Here is a 15,553-nt window from a genome sequence, read left to right as displayed (position 1 = left end):
CCCTGTCTCGTGGGGGATGGATGTATACAGGGCTGCTACATCTAGAGTAGATATGTAGATTTCCATTCTATTCCTTCTATTATCTGTAGCAGATGTGGGGTATCCCTTAAGTATGAGCGTAAATTAAGTACCATAGGTTTGAGAAATAGGTCTATATATTCTGAAAGTCTCGCTGTAAGGGAATTGATACCAGAGATAATGGGCCTTCCTGGAGGTTTATCTAAACTTTTATGTATTTTAGGCAAGTAATAAAATATTGCCACCTTTGGTTCTTCATTAGCTAGGTATTTCCATTCCCTGTTGTTGATCACCTTGTTCTGATAGCCATAGTTTATATGTTCCATATAGGACCTAAGAAATGAATTAGTTGGATCTCCTCTTAGGACTACATATGTGTTGGTATCAGACAATTGACGGGTGGCTTCTTCTATATAGTCTGTCTTATCAAGGATGACTATACCACCACTCTTATCAGCTTCCCTGATTACCAGTTGTTCGTTTTCCATGATCCCCTTCAATATCCCTTTCTCTTTGATACTTAAATTATAATTTTTAACTTTATAATTTTGAAATAAGTTCATACAATCTGTAATAACATTATCCTTAAATTGGGTAATATTTTTCCCTTGGGACTGAATAGGAAAAAATATAGACTTTGGTCTCAGACCACTATTCTTTATCCCCCAATTCATCTGTCACTATATTATTAGTGTTCCCTTCCGTCTCATTTAAACTTAATGAGTCTATGTGGACTGAATAGTTATGTCCATTTTCCTTGTCCAAATCTATTAGGGCTTCTAGGGTTTCCATGTCTGTCTGTATGAGGGTGTCAGCTACTTGGTTTTTCTTTTCTTTTTCAAAATGTCTGACAAGGGTGAGTTTTCTAGTAAACTTATTTATATCAATTAAAAGTTCAAAGTGGTTGGGTTTTTGAGTAGGAGCAAAAGACAGTCCTCCTTTTAGAAGGCTGGTTTCATCTTGACTAAGGGTATGTGTAGACACATTAAAGATTTTTATTGTCTCCTTTAGATTCTCTACTGTCTCATTTCTCTGCGTTTTTTTAAGTTGAGATTTTCTTCCAGCTCTACACACTCTTCTTCCATATACCTTTTTCCCCTTCTCCCCTCGTTTGGTGTATGTGGTTGTCTCCACTCTAAATGTGTGTTCTGCTTGTATTTCTACGAGTCTTGGCTCGTCCATTGGATGTCTGTTCTGAAAATCCTTATCCTGATAGTGATTTCTACCTCTAAAATTACTGCCCTGTTTTTCCCAAGTACATACATTATTTCTCTCTCTCTAGGATTCCCTATATGTGTAATTATTTTCTGTGTGAGGATTCCGATAGTCTCTATTATTAAATTGATGGCCACTTATTCCCCTATTGTAGTTGTTTGTACCTCTAGGGGCCCTTGGGTTAAAATCCCTCCTCTGGTTTTGTATTCTATAGGGATCAACCCTCTATCCTCTTTGGGGGTATTGTATTCCCACATTGGGGTTATTATAACCACTGCTGGGTCTATAGTTTACCCCTCCCTCAGGGAAATCGAATCTAATGCTGGGTGTCCTTTGGGTGCTAGGACTTGAATAGTTGTTATCTCTACTAGAATTGTTTCTATTTTTGGTATTGTTATGATTCTTTTGCACTCCACCTCTATTTCTTATCTGTGGTTTAAGTGGTGTTACATTAGTGCCTGGTGTGATTGGTGCTCATTGTTTTTGTTTTGTAGATCTCTTTCTAGCTTTTTTTTTTCTTTTTTAATTTGAGATCTCTCTCTAATTTATTTATCCCTTATATCGCTGTCCCTACATATTTCTTTCATGTTATTGGCAAGAGTCCATGAGCTAGTGACGTATGGGATATACAATCCTACCAGGAGGGGCAAAGTTTCCCAAACCTCAAAATGCCTATAAATACACCCCTCACCACACCCACAATTCAGTTTTACAAACTTTGCCTCCTATGGAGGTGGTGAAGTAAGTTTGTGCTAAGATTTCTACGTTGACATGCGCTTCTCAGCATTTTGAAGCCTGATTCCTCTCAGAGTACAGCGAATGTCAGAGGGATGTGAAGGGAGTATCACCTATTGAATGCAATGGTTTTCCTCACGGGAGATCCATTTCATAGGTTCTCTGTTATCGGTTGTAGAGATTCATCTCCTACCTCCCTTTTCAGATCGATGATATACTCTCATGTACCATTACCTCTACTGATAGCCAAACCAGTACTGAAACAGTTATCTGCTATATGTGGATGGGTGTCTTTCGGTAAGTATGTTTTGATTACTTAAGACATCTCAGCTATGGTTTGGCACTTTATGCATTGATATAAAGTTTTAAATATATGTATTGTACTTATATTTGCCATGAGTCAGGTTCATGTATTTCCTTTTGCAGATTGTCAGTTTCATATTTGGGGAAAGTAAATATTAAGAAATATTTTTCTTACCTGGGGTTTAGTCTTTTTTCAATTGACTACATTTTTTTCAAATTGCGGGCTGGATTAGGCTCGTGGGTGCGCCAAATGCTACACTTTATTGCATCATTCTTGGCGCGAGAATTTTTTGCCGCGAAAGGCAACGTCCGTTGACGCAAGTTCGTCACTTCCAGCGTCGTAGTCAACGCCGAGTTCCTCACACAGGGTTGCGTCGTTAGTGACGCGAGCGTGTCATTTCCGGATATGGTTGGCGCCAAAAAAAATTAAGTTATGTTGTGCGTCATACTTGGCGCCAAATTTTTTTCATTATTTATTACCCCATTGCTATTTGCCTCTGGCCTTTTTCTATGTCAGAGGGCTATGCTATTTGCATTTTTTCCCATTCCTGAAACTGTCATATAAGGAAATTGATCATTTTGCTTTATATGTTGTTTTTTCTTTTACATGTCAGATGTCTCAATCTGATCCTGCCTCAGAAGTATCTGTTGGAACTTTGCTGCCTGACATCAGTTCTACCAAAGCTAAGTGCATTTGTTGTAAAATTGTGGAGATTATATCTCCAAATGTCATTTGTATTAGTTGTCATGATAAACTTTTACATGCAGATAATGTGTCCATCAGTAATAGTACATTGCCGGTTGCAGTTCCTTCAACTTCTAATGTACACAATATATCTATAAATTTTAAAGAATTTGTTACTGATTCTATTCAGAAGGCTTTGTCTGCATTTCCGCCTTCTAATAAACGTAAAAGGTCTTTTAAAACTTCTCATAAAGTTGATGAAATTTCAAATGACCGACAACATAATGAATTATCCTCCTCTGATGAGGATCTATCTGATTCAGAAGATCCTTCCTCAGATATTGACACTGACAAATCTACTTATTTATTTAAAATGGAGTATATTCGTTCTTTGTTAAAAGAAGTGTTAATTACTTTGGATATTGAGGAAGCTAGTCCTCTTGATATTAAAACTAGTAAACGTTTAAATTCTGTTTTTAAACCTTCTGTGGTTACTCCAGAGGTTTTTCCTATTCCTGATGCTATTTCTGATATGATTTCTAAGGAATGGTACTCCTTTTAATCCTTCAAGGTTTAAAAAATTGTATCCTTTACCAGCAATTTCAATTGAGTTTTGGGAAAAGATCCCCAAATGGGGCTATTTCTACTCTTGCTAAACATACCACTATTCCTATGGAAGATAGTACTTTCTTTAAAGATCCTTTAGATAGGAAACTTGAATCTTATCTATGGAAAGCCTATTTATATTCAGGTCATCTTCTCAGGCCTGCAATTTCTTTGGCTGATGTTGCAGCTGCATCAACTTTTTGGTTGGAGAATTTAGCGCAACAAGAATTGGATTCTGACTTATCTAGCATTGTTCGCTTACTGCAACATGCTAATCATTTTATTTGTGATGCTATTTTTGATATTATCAAAATTGATGTTAGATCCATGTCTTTAGCTAGTTTAGCTAGAAGAGCTTTGTGGCTTAAATCTTGGAATGCTGATATGACATCTAAGTCTAGATTACTATCTCTTTCTTTCCAAGGTAATAATTTATTTGGTTCTCAGTTGGATTCTATTATTTCAACTGTTACTGGGGGGAAGGGAGTTTTTTTGCCTCAGGATAAAAAACCTAAGGGTAAATCTAAGACTTCTAATCGTTTTCGTTCCTTTAGTCAAAATAAGGAACAAAAACCTAATCCTTCCCCAAGGAATCTGTTTCCAATTGGAAGCCTTCCTCAAATTGGAATAAATCCAAGCCATTTAAGAAACCAAAGTCAGCCCCTAAGTCCGCATGAAGGTGCGGCCCTCATTCCAGCTCAGCTGGTAGGGGGCAGATTAAGGTTTTTCAAGGATGTTTGGATAAATTCTGTCCAAAATCAATGGATTCAGAGCATTGTCTCTCAGGGGTACCGAATAGGATTCAGAGTAAGACCTCCTGTGAGATTTTTTTCTCTTGCGCATCCCAGCAAATCCAGTAAAAGCTCAAGCTTTCCTGAAGTGTGTTTCAGACCTGGAGGTTTCAGGGGGTAATCATGCCAGTTCCTTTTCAGGAACAAGGTCTGGGGTTTTATTAAAATCTATTCATTGTCCCAAAGAAGGAAAATTCCTTCAGACCAGTTCTAGATCTGAAAATTTTGAATCGTTAAGTAAGAGTACCAACTTTCAAGATGGTGACTATAAGGACTATTCTACCTTTTGTTCAGCAAGGACATTATATGTCCACGATAGACTTGCAGGATGCATACCTTCATATTCCGATCCATCCAGAACATTATCAGTTCCTGAGATTCTCTTTTCTAGACAAGCATTACCAATTTGTTGCTCTTCCATTTGGCCTAGCAACAGCTCCAAGAATCTTTTCAAAGGTTCTCGGTGCCCTACTCTCTGTAATCAGAGAGCAGGGTATTGCGGTGTTTCCTTATTTGGACGATATCTTGGTACTAGCTCAGTCTTTACGTTCTGCAGAATCTCACACGAATCAACTAGTGTTGTTTCTTTGAAAACATGGTTGGAGGATCAATTTACCAAAAAGTTTCTCGATTCCTCAGACAAGGGTTACCTTTTTAGATTTCCAGATAGATTCAGTGTCCATGACTCTGTCTCTCACAGACAAGAGACGTTTAAAATTGGTTGCAGCCTCTCGGCACCTTCATTCTTAGTCATTCCCTTTAGTGGCTATGTGCATGGAAGTTTTAGGTCTCATGACTGCACCATCGGACCCAATTCCCTTTGCTCGTTTTCACATGAGACCTCTCCAGCTTTGTATGCTGAATCAATGGTGCCGGGATTATACAAACATATCACAATTAATATCCTTAAATCCCAATGTTCGACACTCTGACGTGGTGGTTAAATCACCAGAGTTTAGTTCAAGGGGCCTCTTTTGTTCGACCAACCTGGACTGTGATCACAACAGATGCAAGTCTTTCTGGTTGGGGAGCTGTATGGGGATCTCTGACAGCACAAGGGGTTTGGAAATCTCAAGAGGTGAGATTACTAATCAATATTTTAGAACGTGCAATTCTCAGAGCTCTTCAGTTTTGGCCTCTGTTGAAGAGAGAACCGTTCATTTGTTTTCAGACAGACAATATCACAACAGTGGCATATGTCAATCATCAGGGTGGGACTCACAGTCCCCAAGCTACGAAAGTCGTATCTCGGATACTTGTTTGGGCGGAATCCAGCTCCTGTCTAATTTCTGCGGTACATATTCCAGGTGTAGACAATTGGGAGGCGGATTATCTCAGCCGTCAGACTTTACATCCGGGTGAGTGGTCTCTCCATCCAGATGTGTTTTCTTAGATTGTTCAGATGTGGGGTCTTCCAGAGATAGATCTGATGGCCTCTCATCTAAACAAGAAACTTCCCAGATACCTGTCCAGGTCCAGGGATTTTCAGGCGGAAGCAATGGATGCGTTGACACTTCCTTGGTGTTATCAACCTGCTTATATTTTCCCGCCTCTAGTTCTTCTTCCAAGAGTGATCTCCAAAATCATCATGGAACAATCGTTTGTGTTGCTGGTGGCTCCAGCATGGCCTCACAGGTTTTGGTATGCAGATCTTGTTCGAATGTCCAGTTGCCAACCTTGGCCACTTCTGTTAAGGCCGGACCTATTGTCTTGAGGTCCGTTTTTCCATCAGGATCTCAAATCATTAAATTTGAAGGTGTGGAAATTGAACGCCTAGTGCTAAGTCATAGAGGTTTCTCTGACTCGGTGATTAATACTATGTTACAAGCTCGTAAATCTGTCTCTAGGAAGATTTATTATCGAGTTTGGAAGGCTTACATTTCATGGTGTTTTTCTCATAAATTCTCTTGGCATTCTTTTAGAATTCCTAGAATTTTACAGTTTTTTCAGGATGGTTTGGATAAGGGTTTGTCTGCAAGTTCCTTGAAAGGACAAATCTCTGCTCTTTCTGTTTTATTTCACAGAAAGATTGCTAAACTTCCTGATATTCATTGTTTTGTACAGGCTTTGGTTCGTATAAAGCCTGTAATTAAATTAATCTCTCCTCCTTGGAGTCTTAATTTGGTTTTGAAGGCATTACAGGCTCCTCCTTTTCAACCTATGCATTCTTTGGACATTAAATTACTTTCTTGGAAAGTGTTGTTCCTTTTGGCCATCTCTTCTGCTAGAAGAGTTTCTGAACTATCTGCTCTTGTGAATCTCCTTTTCTGATTTTTCATCAGGATAAGGCGGTTTTGCAGACTTTATTTAATTTTTTACCTAAGGTTGTGAATTCTAACAACATTAGTAGAGAAATTGTTGTCCCTTCCTTGTGTCCTAATCCTAAGAATTCTTTGGAAAGATCCTTTCATTCTTTGGATGTGGTGAGAGCTTTGAAATATTATGTTGAAGCTACTAAAGATTTCAGGAAGACTTCTAGTCAATTTGTTATATTTTCTGGTTCTAGGAAAGGTCAGAAGGCGTATGTGTGTGTGTGTGTGTGTGTGTATGTATATGTATATGTATATATATATATATATATATATATATATATATATATATATATATATATATATATATATAATAAATATAATATATAAGGGCCTTTTGTAGGAGTCTGCACTGATTGGCTACACTGCATGTCTGTCAAAAGCACTGAGATAAGGGGGCGGTCTGCAGAGGCTTAGATAAAAGGTAATCACAGAGGTAAAACAAATATTAATATATCTGTGTTTTGTTTATGCAAAACTGGGGAATGGTAAATAAAGGGTTTATCTATCTTTTTAAACAATGAAAAAAATCTGGTGTAGACTGTCCCTTTAATCTACTTCCATGTTGAATTTCATTTTAAATTCTAATTATCCTTTTCTATTGGATGATTATAATTTAAAATTAAATACTTTCTTGCTATTGGCTGATTAAAATCAGTCAACAGGGATTTAGTGATTTAAAAACAGCCAATAGGGATGAAGCCTATCCTTTGCTTTGGATCGCACACAGCTGTTCTTCTAACCAATCCTACGCTTTGGATTGAAGCAAGTACACAGCCTTAATCGACATCTGACCAATCCAACGTCTAGGATTGTCTAACAACTACTGCCATCCGTTCGCGTTACTGATTACTTGGTCACGTGACCCGGAACCATCTTGGTCTGTTTTTTCAGCTTCGTCACACATGTTGGCAATATTTGTTTGCTAACCACTTGTATCTGCCTAACGGAACCCTTAGGCTCCTTGTCCTAATAAGGTACTTTTTACTATTGTCACCTCATTTGGAGACTTATATCAGGATATTTCCCTAATAGCACCACAAGATTCACAATTTATTTTCATGGTCCTTTATGTTTTTATATCTGTACGTGTTTAACATAGAACTGTCTACTGTTTTTTTTTTGTTTAACCTTGCAAGGCATATGATTTTATGCTATTAATTTATATACATATTAAAGTGTTCAAATCTTTTCATACTTTTAGTATACGGTATTGGATGTTATGCACATATCTGAATAGGACTTCTATCCATCACACATTCTACTTATGGAACTCATCTTAATTTGCTATTCATTTAGCGCTCACCTATACTGTTTGTTTCTATTTTTATCTTTACATCTTGAGGAAGGTTGTAATTTTTTAGTTGTAGCTTTGATTGAGTTATAGAGGTGCATTCCCTCATACTGTTTTTTTGCTTAGTTTAGGGTTAGGGGGTTAGTTGTTAGTGTAAGTATAGTTTTGTGTTGGGAGGTGATGGTTTATGCTTTAATTACCTAACCAACCCCCATCCTCCATACCTGTATGGGGGTTTATTAAGTTATTATTGATGTTTAGCATGCAGTAGGCTTTAATCACCTAACCACCCCCCCCATACCTATATAGGGGTTGATTAGGTGATTGATGTTAAGCATGCAGTAGGCCTAACCACCCCCCTATACCTGTATGGGGGGTTGATTTGGTTAGGGCAGCTTAGGGGTTAATAGTTCACCTTTCTAAAATGTTAAAAGAATATGCATCATACATAAGAATGCATAATATTTTAAACTATTGTATATAAATTTATTTTTTCTTGTGTCTTATTGTAAACATAAATATATTTTTAAAAATGTATATTTGTTACAAAAGTCATTAGTATTACAATTGTATTATTGCATAACAGGCATACAGTTATGTAATACTATAATTATAATGCAACTGTCTATTTTAACATAAATATCCATTTTAAAAATATATATTTAAAATAATAAATACATCAAGCAAGAATATCTACATTTTAATTTATATCCAATACTTAAACTAATATGCATTATACATGAACCAAGCATGTTATTTTAAACATTGTAAATATAATGTAGTTAGGCTTTGCATTGATATTGAAATGCATGTATATTGCATGTTTTAAGTATTGCAAATATATTAAAACTTATTTATGTTAACATAATATCTATTTCATCACTAATAAACACAACAAGCTAATATATATGTATGTTATAGTAGTCAATAGCATTAAATTATATTTTTACATAACAGGCATGCAGTTATGTAGGACTATAATTTTAATTATACTGTATTTTTAATATCAAAGAATAAACACAACAAGCAACATTAATTACATTTTAATGTATATGCAAATATTTAAATATGTATTCTACATAATGCATTGTCACGAATACCTCAGGATTCAGCTGAGAAAGGGTTAATTCTGTTCAGCTTGTGAGCTAAAAACAGTTGTTTGTTTTTTAAAAATAGCTGTGTACTGGGTTTGTTTGTGTTTTCTTTGATGTGCCAGAACCCCTCATAAATAATTTCTAAAAAACCCTTCCTCCAAATGTTATTGTGTATGCATTGAGTCAATCTGTCAGCTCCAGAGATACCACAGTGCTTCTCCCCCATATCCTGAGGAGGTCAATAAAAGGACATTGGTCAAATGCCTATATGTGTTTAAAGACAGGGGGGTTTCTTAACCCGCCCAGGAGGGTGTGGTCAGGCAACCTGATCTATGGAAAATAGGTATAAGAATCTTATTTTTCAGCTATGAGATGTCATTCTTACAAGGGAGGCTGTGACAACACAGAGTAAGGACCCAATTGCTTCATGCCATCTCTCTGGTAACAGATTCCAAAGACTAGTACAGTGTAAGGTTTCTAATTTTCTTCTTTTTATTTTGAAAAACTGTTTGCTAATGTGTAATTTTATTTGTAACAACTTTTTTATTAATAATGCATTGTGCATAATGTTTTTGGCATAATAAATAATTATTTTATTAAGTTTGGCCTTTGTCTAATAATTGAACCACGTTACTGAAAGAGACTGGAATATTAGAACTGTATAATTTAGGTTATTTTCTGCTAAATTGTACTCAGAAAGCTAATGTGCAAGGCTGGGTTTTTCCTTAGGATTTTCCCTTTAATAAATCATAAGTGGTGGCAGCATTGTTATGTGGGTGGCATTAAAGGGGAGTTTGGGCATTTCTTTTAAGTCTAGTACAGACTAGAGAGTGTTGTTAACCTTTGCACCCACTGAACTAAATCACAAGCTGGTCTGGTGTGGCTAGATTGTGACCTATTAGTGAGAGAAGAAGGGGTCTGATAACCCATTCTGTGCCAAATAAGTGACTGGCGCAGGGTTGGATAACCTTGGTTCGTCACATGCATTATTTCAAATATTGAATATTTATATGTAGGGCCGTAACTTCTACAGTTTGTTTAAGATTATGGCCGTTTAGAGGTCAATGTTTAAATTATGTGCATAGTCATGTACAATGCATATTGTTAAAGTATTGTGTGTATATATATTTATAGAGTAAAAGGTATTTAATGATGCTTTCTATTATTTAAAGCTAAACATATTTTCAAATATATATATATATATATATATATATATATATATATATATATATATATATTTATATATATACTATGTGTGTGTGTGTATGTGTATATATATATATATATATATGTGTGTGTGTGTTTGCAACAATAAATCCCTTTCAAGATATCTAGTTTAAATAATCTACATTGTACATGACAATGCATATTTTGTCAAGGAGATGTTATAAACACCGAAGGGTCAGTAAAACCTAGCCGGGCTCCTGGAACTGAGTGCCGGACTGGAATTGAGACGCAGTTGGCCCTTCTTAGGGCTGCCGATTGAGCAGGGTGCAGGGGGATCAAGTCGCCCTTTTAGTATGTTTTTGCCAATTTGATGAGGCACCTAGGGATACCACTTGTTTGGGGGTGCTAACTTCTGGGAGGAATGGGGGACACTTCAATTCCGGTCCTCCATTCCTCCTGTCGATGTTTTGAATATCAGAGCCAGATATACTATTCTATAGCACTCTCTGGCAGCCAGTGGGTTAAGATTTAGCACTCCAGTCCTGCAAAACAAATACAGTGAACATACTCATTGTTAGAATGCTGCATCTTACTTACAAGTCTCCAGTATTTCCCATTTCCTGTGTGAGGTATAGGCCTTAAATACTCAACTTGACTTAAAAGTAATTTTTTAACATCATATATGCAACCATTTCCAAAAGGGTTAACGTCTAAAATTGCTTACTTCCTCGTTTGGTCCATTAGCGTTTACATCCTACATAAGCCATTGTGTGTGGTTCCCTAGATGCTACTGATTTACATTTGCCCCTTCCACTTCAGTCTGCAGTTTGTTTTTTTTTGTAACAAGCAACTTGATTCTATGGGCACTGCTTTTCAATGACCTGATAATGTAGGATATTGCAGATAATATTACAATGACATCACTAATAATATGATAGTATCACATCGCTAATAATGTCACATCTCGTGTCTTTGGACTCTGTTTACCATTGATTTTATGTAGGATATTGCTGATATTATTAGCAATGTCATACTGTCATATTGTTACATCTTGTGTCTTTGGACTCTGTTTACCATTGACCGTATGTAGGATATTGCTGATAATATGACAGTATGACATCACTAATAATGTCACATCTTGTGTCTTTGGACTCTGCTCACCATTGACCTTATGTAAGATGTTGCTGATGATATGACAGTATGACATCACTAATAATGTCACATATTGTGTCTTTGGACTCTGCTCACCATTGATCTTATGTAGGATATTGCTGATAATATGACAGTATGACATCACTAATAATGTCACATCTCATGTCTTTGGACTCTGCTCACCATTGACCTTATGTAGGATATTGCTGATAATATGACAGTATGACATCACTAATAATGTCACATCTCGTGTCTTTGGACTCTGCTTACCATTGACCTTATGTAGGATATTGCTGATATGACAGTATGACATCACTAATAATGTCACATCTTCTGTCTTTGGACTCTGCTTACCATTGACCTTATGTAGGATATAGCTGATAATATGACAGTATGACATCACTAATAATGTCACACCTTGTGTCTTTGAACTCTGCTCACCATTGACCTTTATGTAGGATATTACTGATAATATGACAGTATGACATCACTAATAATGTCACATCTCGTGTCTTTGGACTCTGCTCACCATTGACCTTATGTAGGATATTACTGATAATATGACAATATGACATCACTAATAGCTACTTCTTGGTAAATAGAGCCGGCAGTGAGACATTGCAGCTCTACATCACTGAAAATGACACAATAATATAGTGTTATTGCTTTACAAAAAATAAATAAATATTCAAATGTTACTGTTTTCTGGAGTGCGCACGTGTCTTGAGCGCTATATCAATTTACCATAACTTGTTATGTCCTTTTGTTTCTAAATGAAAGATATTGTGTAAATGTTAATCTACAGGATGTGTCGGTGTGAAACCTACGGTTGTAGCAAAGCTTGAGCGCGGGGAGGAGCCATTTATGACAAGTGTTCAGGAGCAGGCGGAGGAGCCGATTACTCTCTTTCCTGCAATAGGTGGGTAATAAATATGGTACCGTCCAGTGACTGGTCTACAGGATGAGTTTAGCTTATCACAGCTCAAAGGGATATGATGTCCAATGAGTCCTTCACAGTATAGTGCAGTGCTTTTGTTTTTATATTTTGTTTAAATGGATATTTCTGTGCTAAATAATCACCTTTTTTTGTGGAAGTTGTCCCTATCAGCCAGTGAACAGTAGAGTTCTAGAACTGTTATACATAGTCATGCACTTGCTGGTAGCCTTACTTCCATTTTTTTTTATAGGGACATAAATGTGCCAAAATCTGTGTTCGATAAATGCACACAATAATAAAATGTTCTATGTGTGTAACCCCTGCAAAGGTCAGCTCCAGAGCAGTAATGCACTATGGGAGCTAATTGCTTACACCTGGTGAGCCAATAACAAGAGGCATATGTGTGTACTCGCTAATCAGCAGCTAGCTGCCTGCAGTGCATTGCTGCTTCTAAGCCTACCTAGGTATGTTTTTCAACAAAAGACACCAAGAGAATGAAGCCAATTTGATTATACAAGTAAGTTAATAATTCTGATCCACAGGTGTTGTTGCTTGTCTTATCGTGTCTTGCTTTTAGCGCTGCCTTTCTACCTCCAAATGAACAAAAAACAAATTTCTAAGTTTACATTTTGTTATACCAGGCAACAAAAACTTATTTCAAACGATCATTTTATGACCATCCATCCAATTTTCCATTATTCCTATAGTTGATATTATTTGTATCCAATTAAGGTGAATATGTAAATTTTAAAAATCATGATTGAGAACAACAGTCATTTAGGGGTTAGTAAATGTAATACCTCTCTAACACTGTGCATAATGTTGAACGCATTAGTTTTATACTCTTCAAATTGACCATTTATTTATAGTAATTGTCTGTTGTATTTTCTTTCAATAGATGAATCTACAATCTGGACAATTAGTGCAGAACATCAATATGCTATTGCATATATCAAGGAATATAGCAAAGAAGAGAACAAGACCACACAATTTCACAAAAACATTTTCCTAAATAAGTATATTTATAATTCACAAGCATGCTCGCCACAAACTATTCATCAAAATAAGGAAACATTTAATTGTTCTGAACTTGTTAAAAAATGTTTTGCTAAGAACACTCCCCTTCTGAACTATCAGATGATTCACACTATGAAAGAGCCAATGACTTGCCCTGAATGTGGAAAAATATTTGCTCGTAAATCAAATCTTGTTCGACATCAGAAAAGCCACACAGGGGAGAAACCATTCTCATGTTCTGAATGTGGGAAATGTTTTACAAGTAAGGCATATTTTCTAATTCATAAGGAAACTCACATGGGTAAAATACCATTTACCTGTCTTGAATGTGGTAAATGTTTTAGTGTGCAGCAATCCTTTGTTAGACATCAGAGAATTCACACTGGAGAGAAGCCATTTTCATGTTCAGATTGTGGGAAATGCTTCAGACAGCAGTCATGCCTTATCACTCATCAGAGAATTCATACAGGGGAGAAGCCATTTTCATGTTCTGAATGTGACAAACGGTTTACTCAGCGACAAGCACTTATTCGTCACGAAATAATTCACACGGGAGAGAAACCATTTTCATGTTCTGATTGTGGGAAAAGTTTTACCTGCCGCCCAAACCTTCTTGCTCACCAACGAGTTCATATGGAGGAAAAGCCATTCTCATGTTCAGAATGTGGCAAAAATTTCCATCAACAATCAAAGCTTCATAAACATCAGAAAATCCATACAGGAGATAAACCGTTTTCATGTGTAGAATGTGGAAAATGTTTTGTCCAACAATCTGATCTTAACAAACATCAAAAGACGCATACACGAGAAAAACAATTTTTATGTTCTGAATGTGGGAAATGTTTTACCTGTCTCCCTAATCTTATTATGCATGAGCGAATACACACAGGAGAAAAACCATTCTCATGTTCTGTGTGTGGGAAATGTTTTATCCAACAATCGGACCTTAAAAAACATCACCAGACTCATACAGGAGAGAAACACTTTTTATGTACTGAATGTGGGAAATATTTTAGTAGCAAATCATATCTTGTTATACATAAGGAACTACACACAGGGAATAAGCCATTTTTGTGCCTTGATTGTGGAAAATGTTTCAGTCTACATAGAAACCTTATTAGACACCAAAAACTTCATACCACAGAGTGACCATTTGTATGAGCCAATAGTGGGAAATGTCAACAATGGCAGTTTTACTCAAGCCATCTTCCTTTTTGGTGCTGCACCATTAGCAGGGCCCAGGCTCCACCTCCAGATGTCTCCAGTTTTAATATTCTGCACAAGTAAACTGAGTCAGCCTCCACTCCAAATAATCAATTTAGTCGGTAACACAAAAACATAAAATCATTGGAAAATTAGACATTGTGTGTAATTCATAGTGTTTTGTTGAAAGTCAGTTAACAGTTTCCAAAATAAACAATCCTGTTATTCAGTTGCAGACATTTAAATAATTAACACACCAATCAGAATTAAGCATTACTTAAGCTTTTCTATCATTTAATCTAAAGGGACATTTCTTTCATATAGGTGGGAAGAAACGATGTGCTTGATTTCTTCAGTGAAAGGTGCTTCAGAGCATATTGAAGCCCAGTTCCCCTCAGAGTACAGTGCTTGTCAGAGGGATGTGAAGGGAGTATTGTCTTATGATACAATATTTTCGCCTTGTGGGAAATCCTTCATAGGCTCTCTGTAAATTATATTGCAGGGACTCGTCTTCTGCCTCCCTTCTTTTAAAGACCCTATCGATAGAAAACTTGAATCTTATCTAAGAAGGGCATTTTTACATACTGGCTATATACTTAGACCAGCTATATATATTACTGACGTTGCTGCTGCTTCTGGTTAACCAGTCTTGCACAGCAGTTATCTACTGACCCTGCATATTGTAATCTATTGAATTTAATTAAAATGCAAACAATTTTATATAGTGGCTAAATAATTGTCTGTTCTGAAGTTCTAGGTAGACATTTATTTGTGAAGTTTTCGGCCTATGAATTCTATTCTGGGATAAAGTGGTTTATTGATATAGTTAACCATCTATATAATAAGGCCTGTTAATATAAGCTATAAACTCCTTATTAGGTCTGTTTCACCAATATATATGCTCTAAGAACTAATTAAGTAAGCAACTTGAGTGCCGACCAGGCTATTATAGCAGGTATTTCTTTGCTGGATATTGAAAATTAAACTTGTTACTAGGGCAAGAAAACTATTTTTATCACTAAGGTAA

General features: G+C 36.3%; 2 protein-coding genes across 2 annotated transcripts in view; one reads left to right on the top strand and one right to left on the bottom strand.

Moving 5' to 3' along the window:
* LOC128639718 (gastrula zinc finger protein XlCGF26.1) overlaps nucleotides 1–14,761 on the top strand; it is a 99,461-nt gene extending 84,700 nt beyond the window's left edge. The window contains exons 4-5 of the mRNA XM_053691832.1: nucleotides 12,175–12,288; nucleotides 13,205–14,761. Coding sequence (XP_053547807.1) covers nucleotides 12,175–12,288; nucleotides 13,205–14,472 — 1,382 coding nt within the window. The 3' untranslated portion in view covers nucleotides 14,473–14,761. The remainder of the gene's footprint in view (nucleotides 1–12,174; nucleotides 12,289–13,204) is intronic.
* Nucleotides 1–15,553, bottom strand: part of LOC128639721 (oocyte zinc finger protein XlCOF7.1) — a gene marked incomplete in the record, with an annotated part of 926,940 nt that overhangs the window by 616,063 nt on the left and 295,324 nt on the right.

The sequence above is a fragment of the Bombina bombina genome, chromosome 9, assembly GCF_027579735.1.
Source record: "Bombina bombina isolate aBomBom1 chromosome 9, aBomBom1.pri, whole genome shotgun sequence".
Taxonomy (NCBI): Eukaryota; Metazoa; Chordata; class Amphibia; order Anura; family Bombinatoridae; genus Bombina; species Bombina bombina.
The sequence above is the reverse complement of the archived record's forward strand: the minus strand, read 5'-3'. Positions and strand labels throughout refer to the sequence as shown.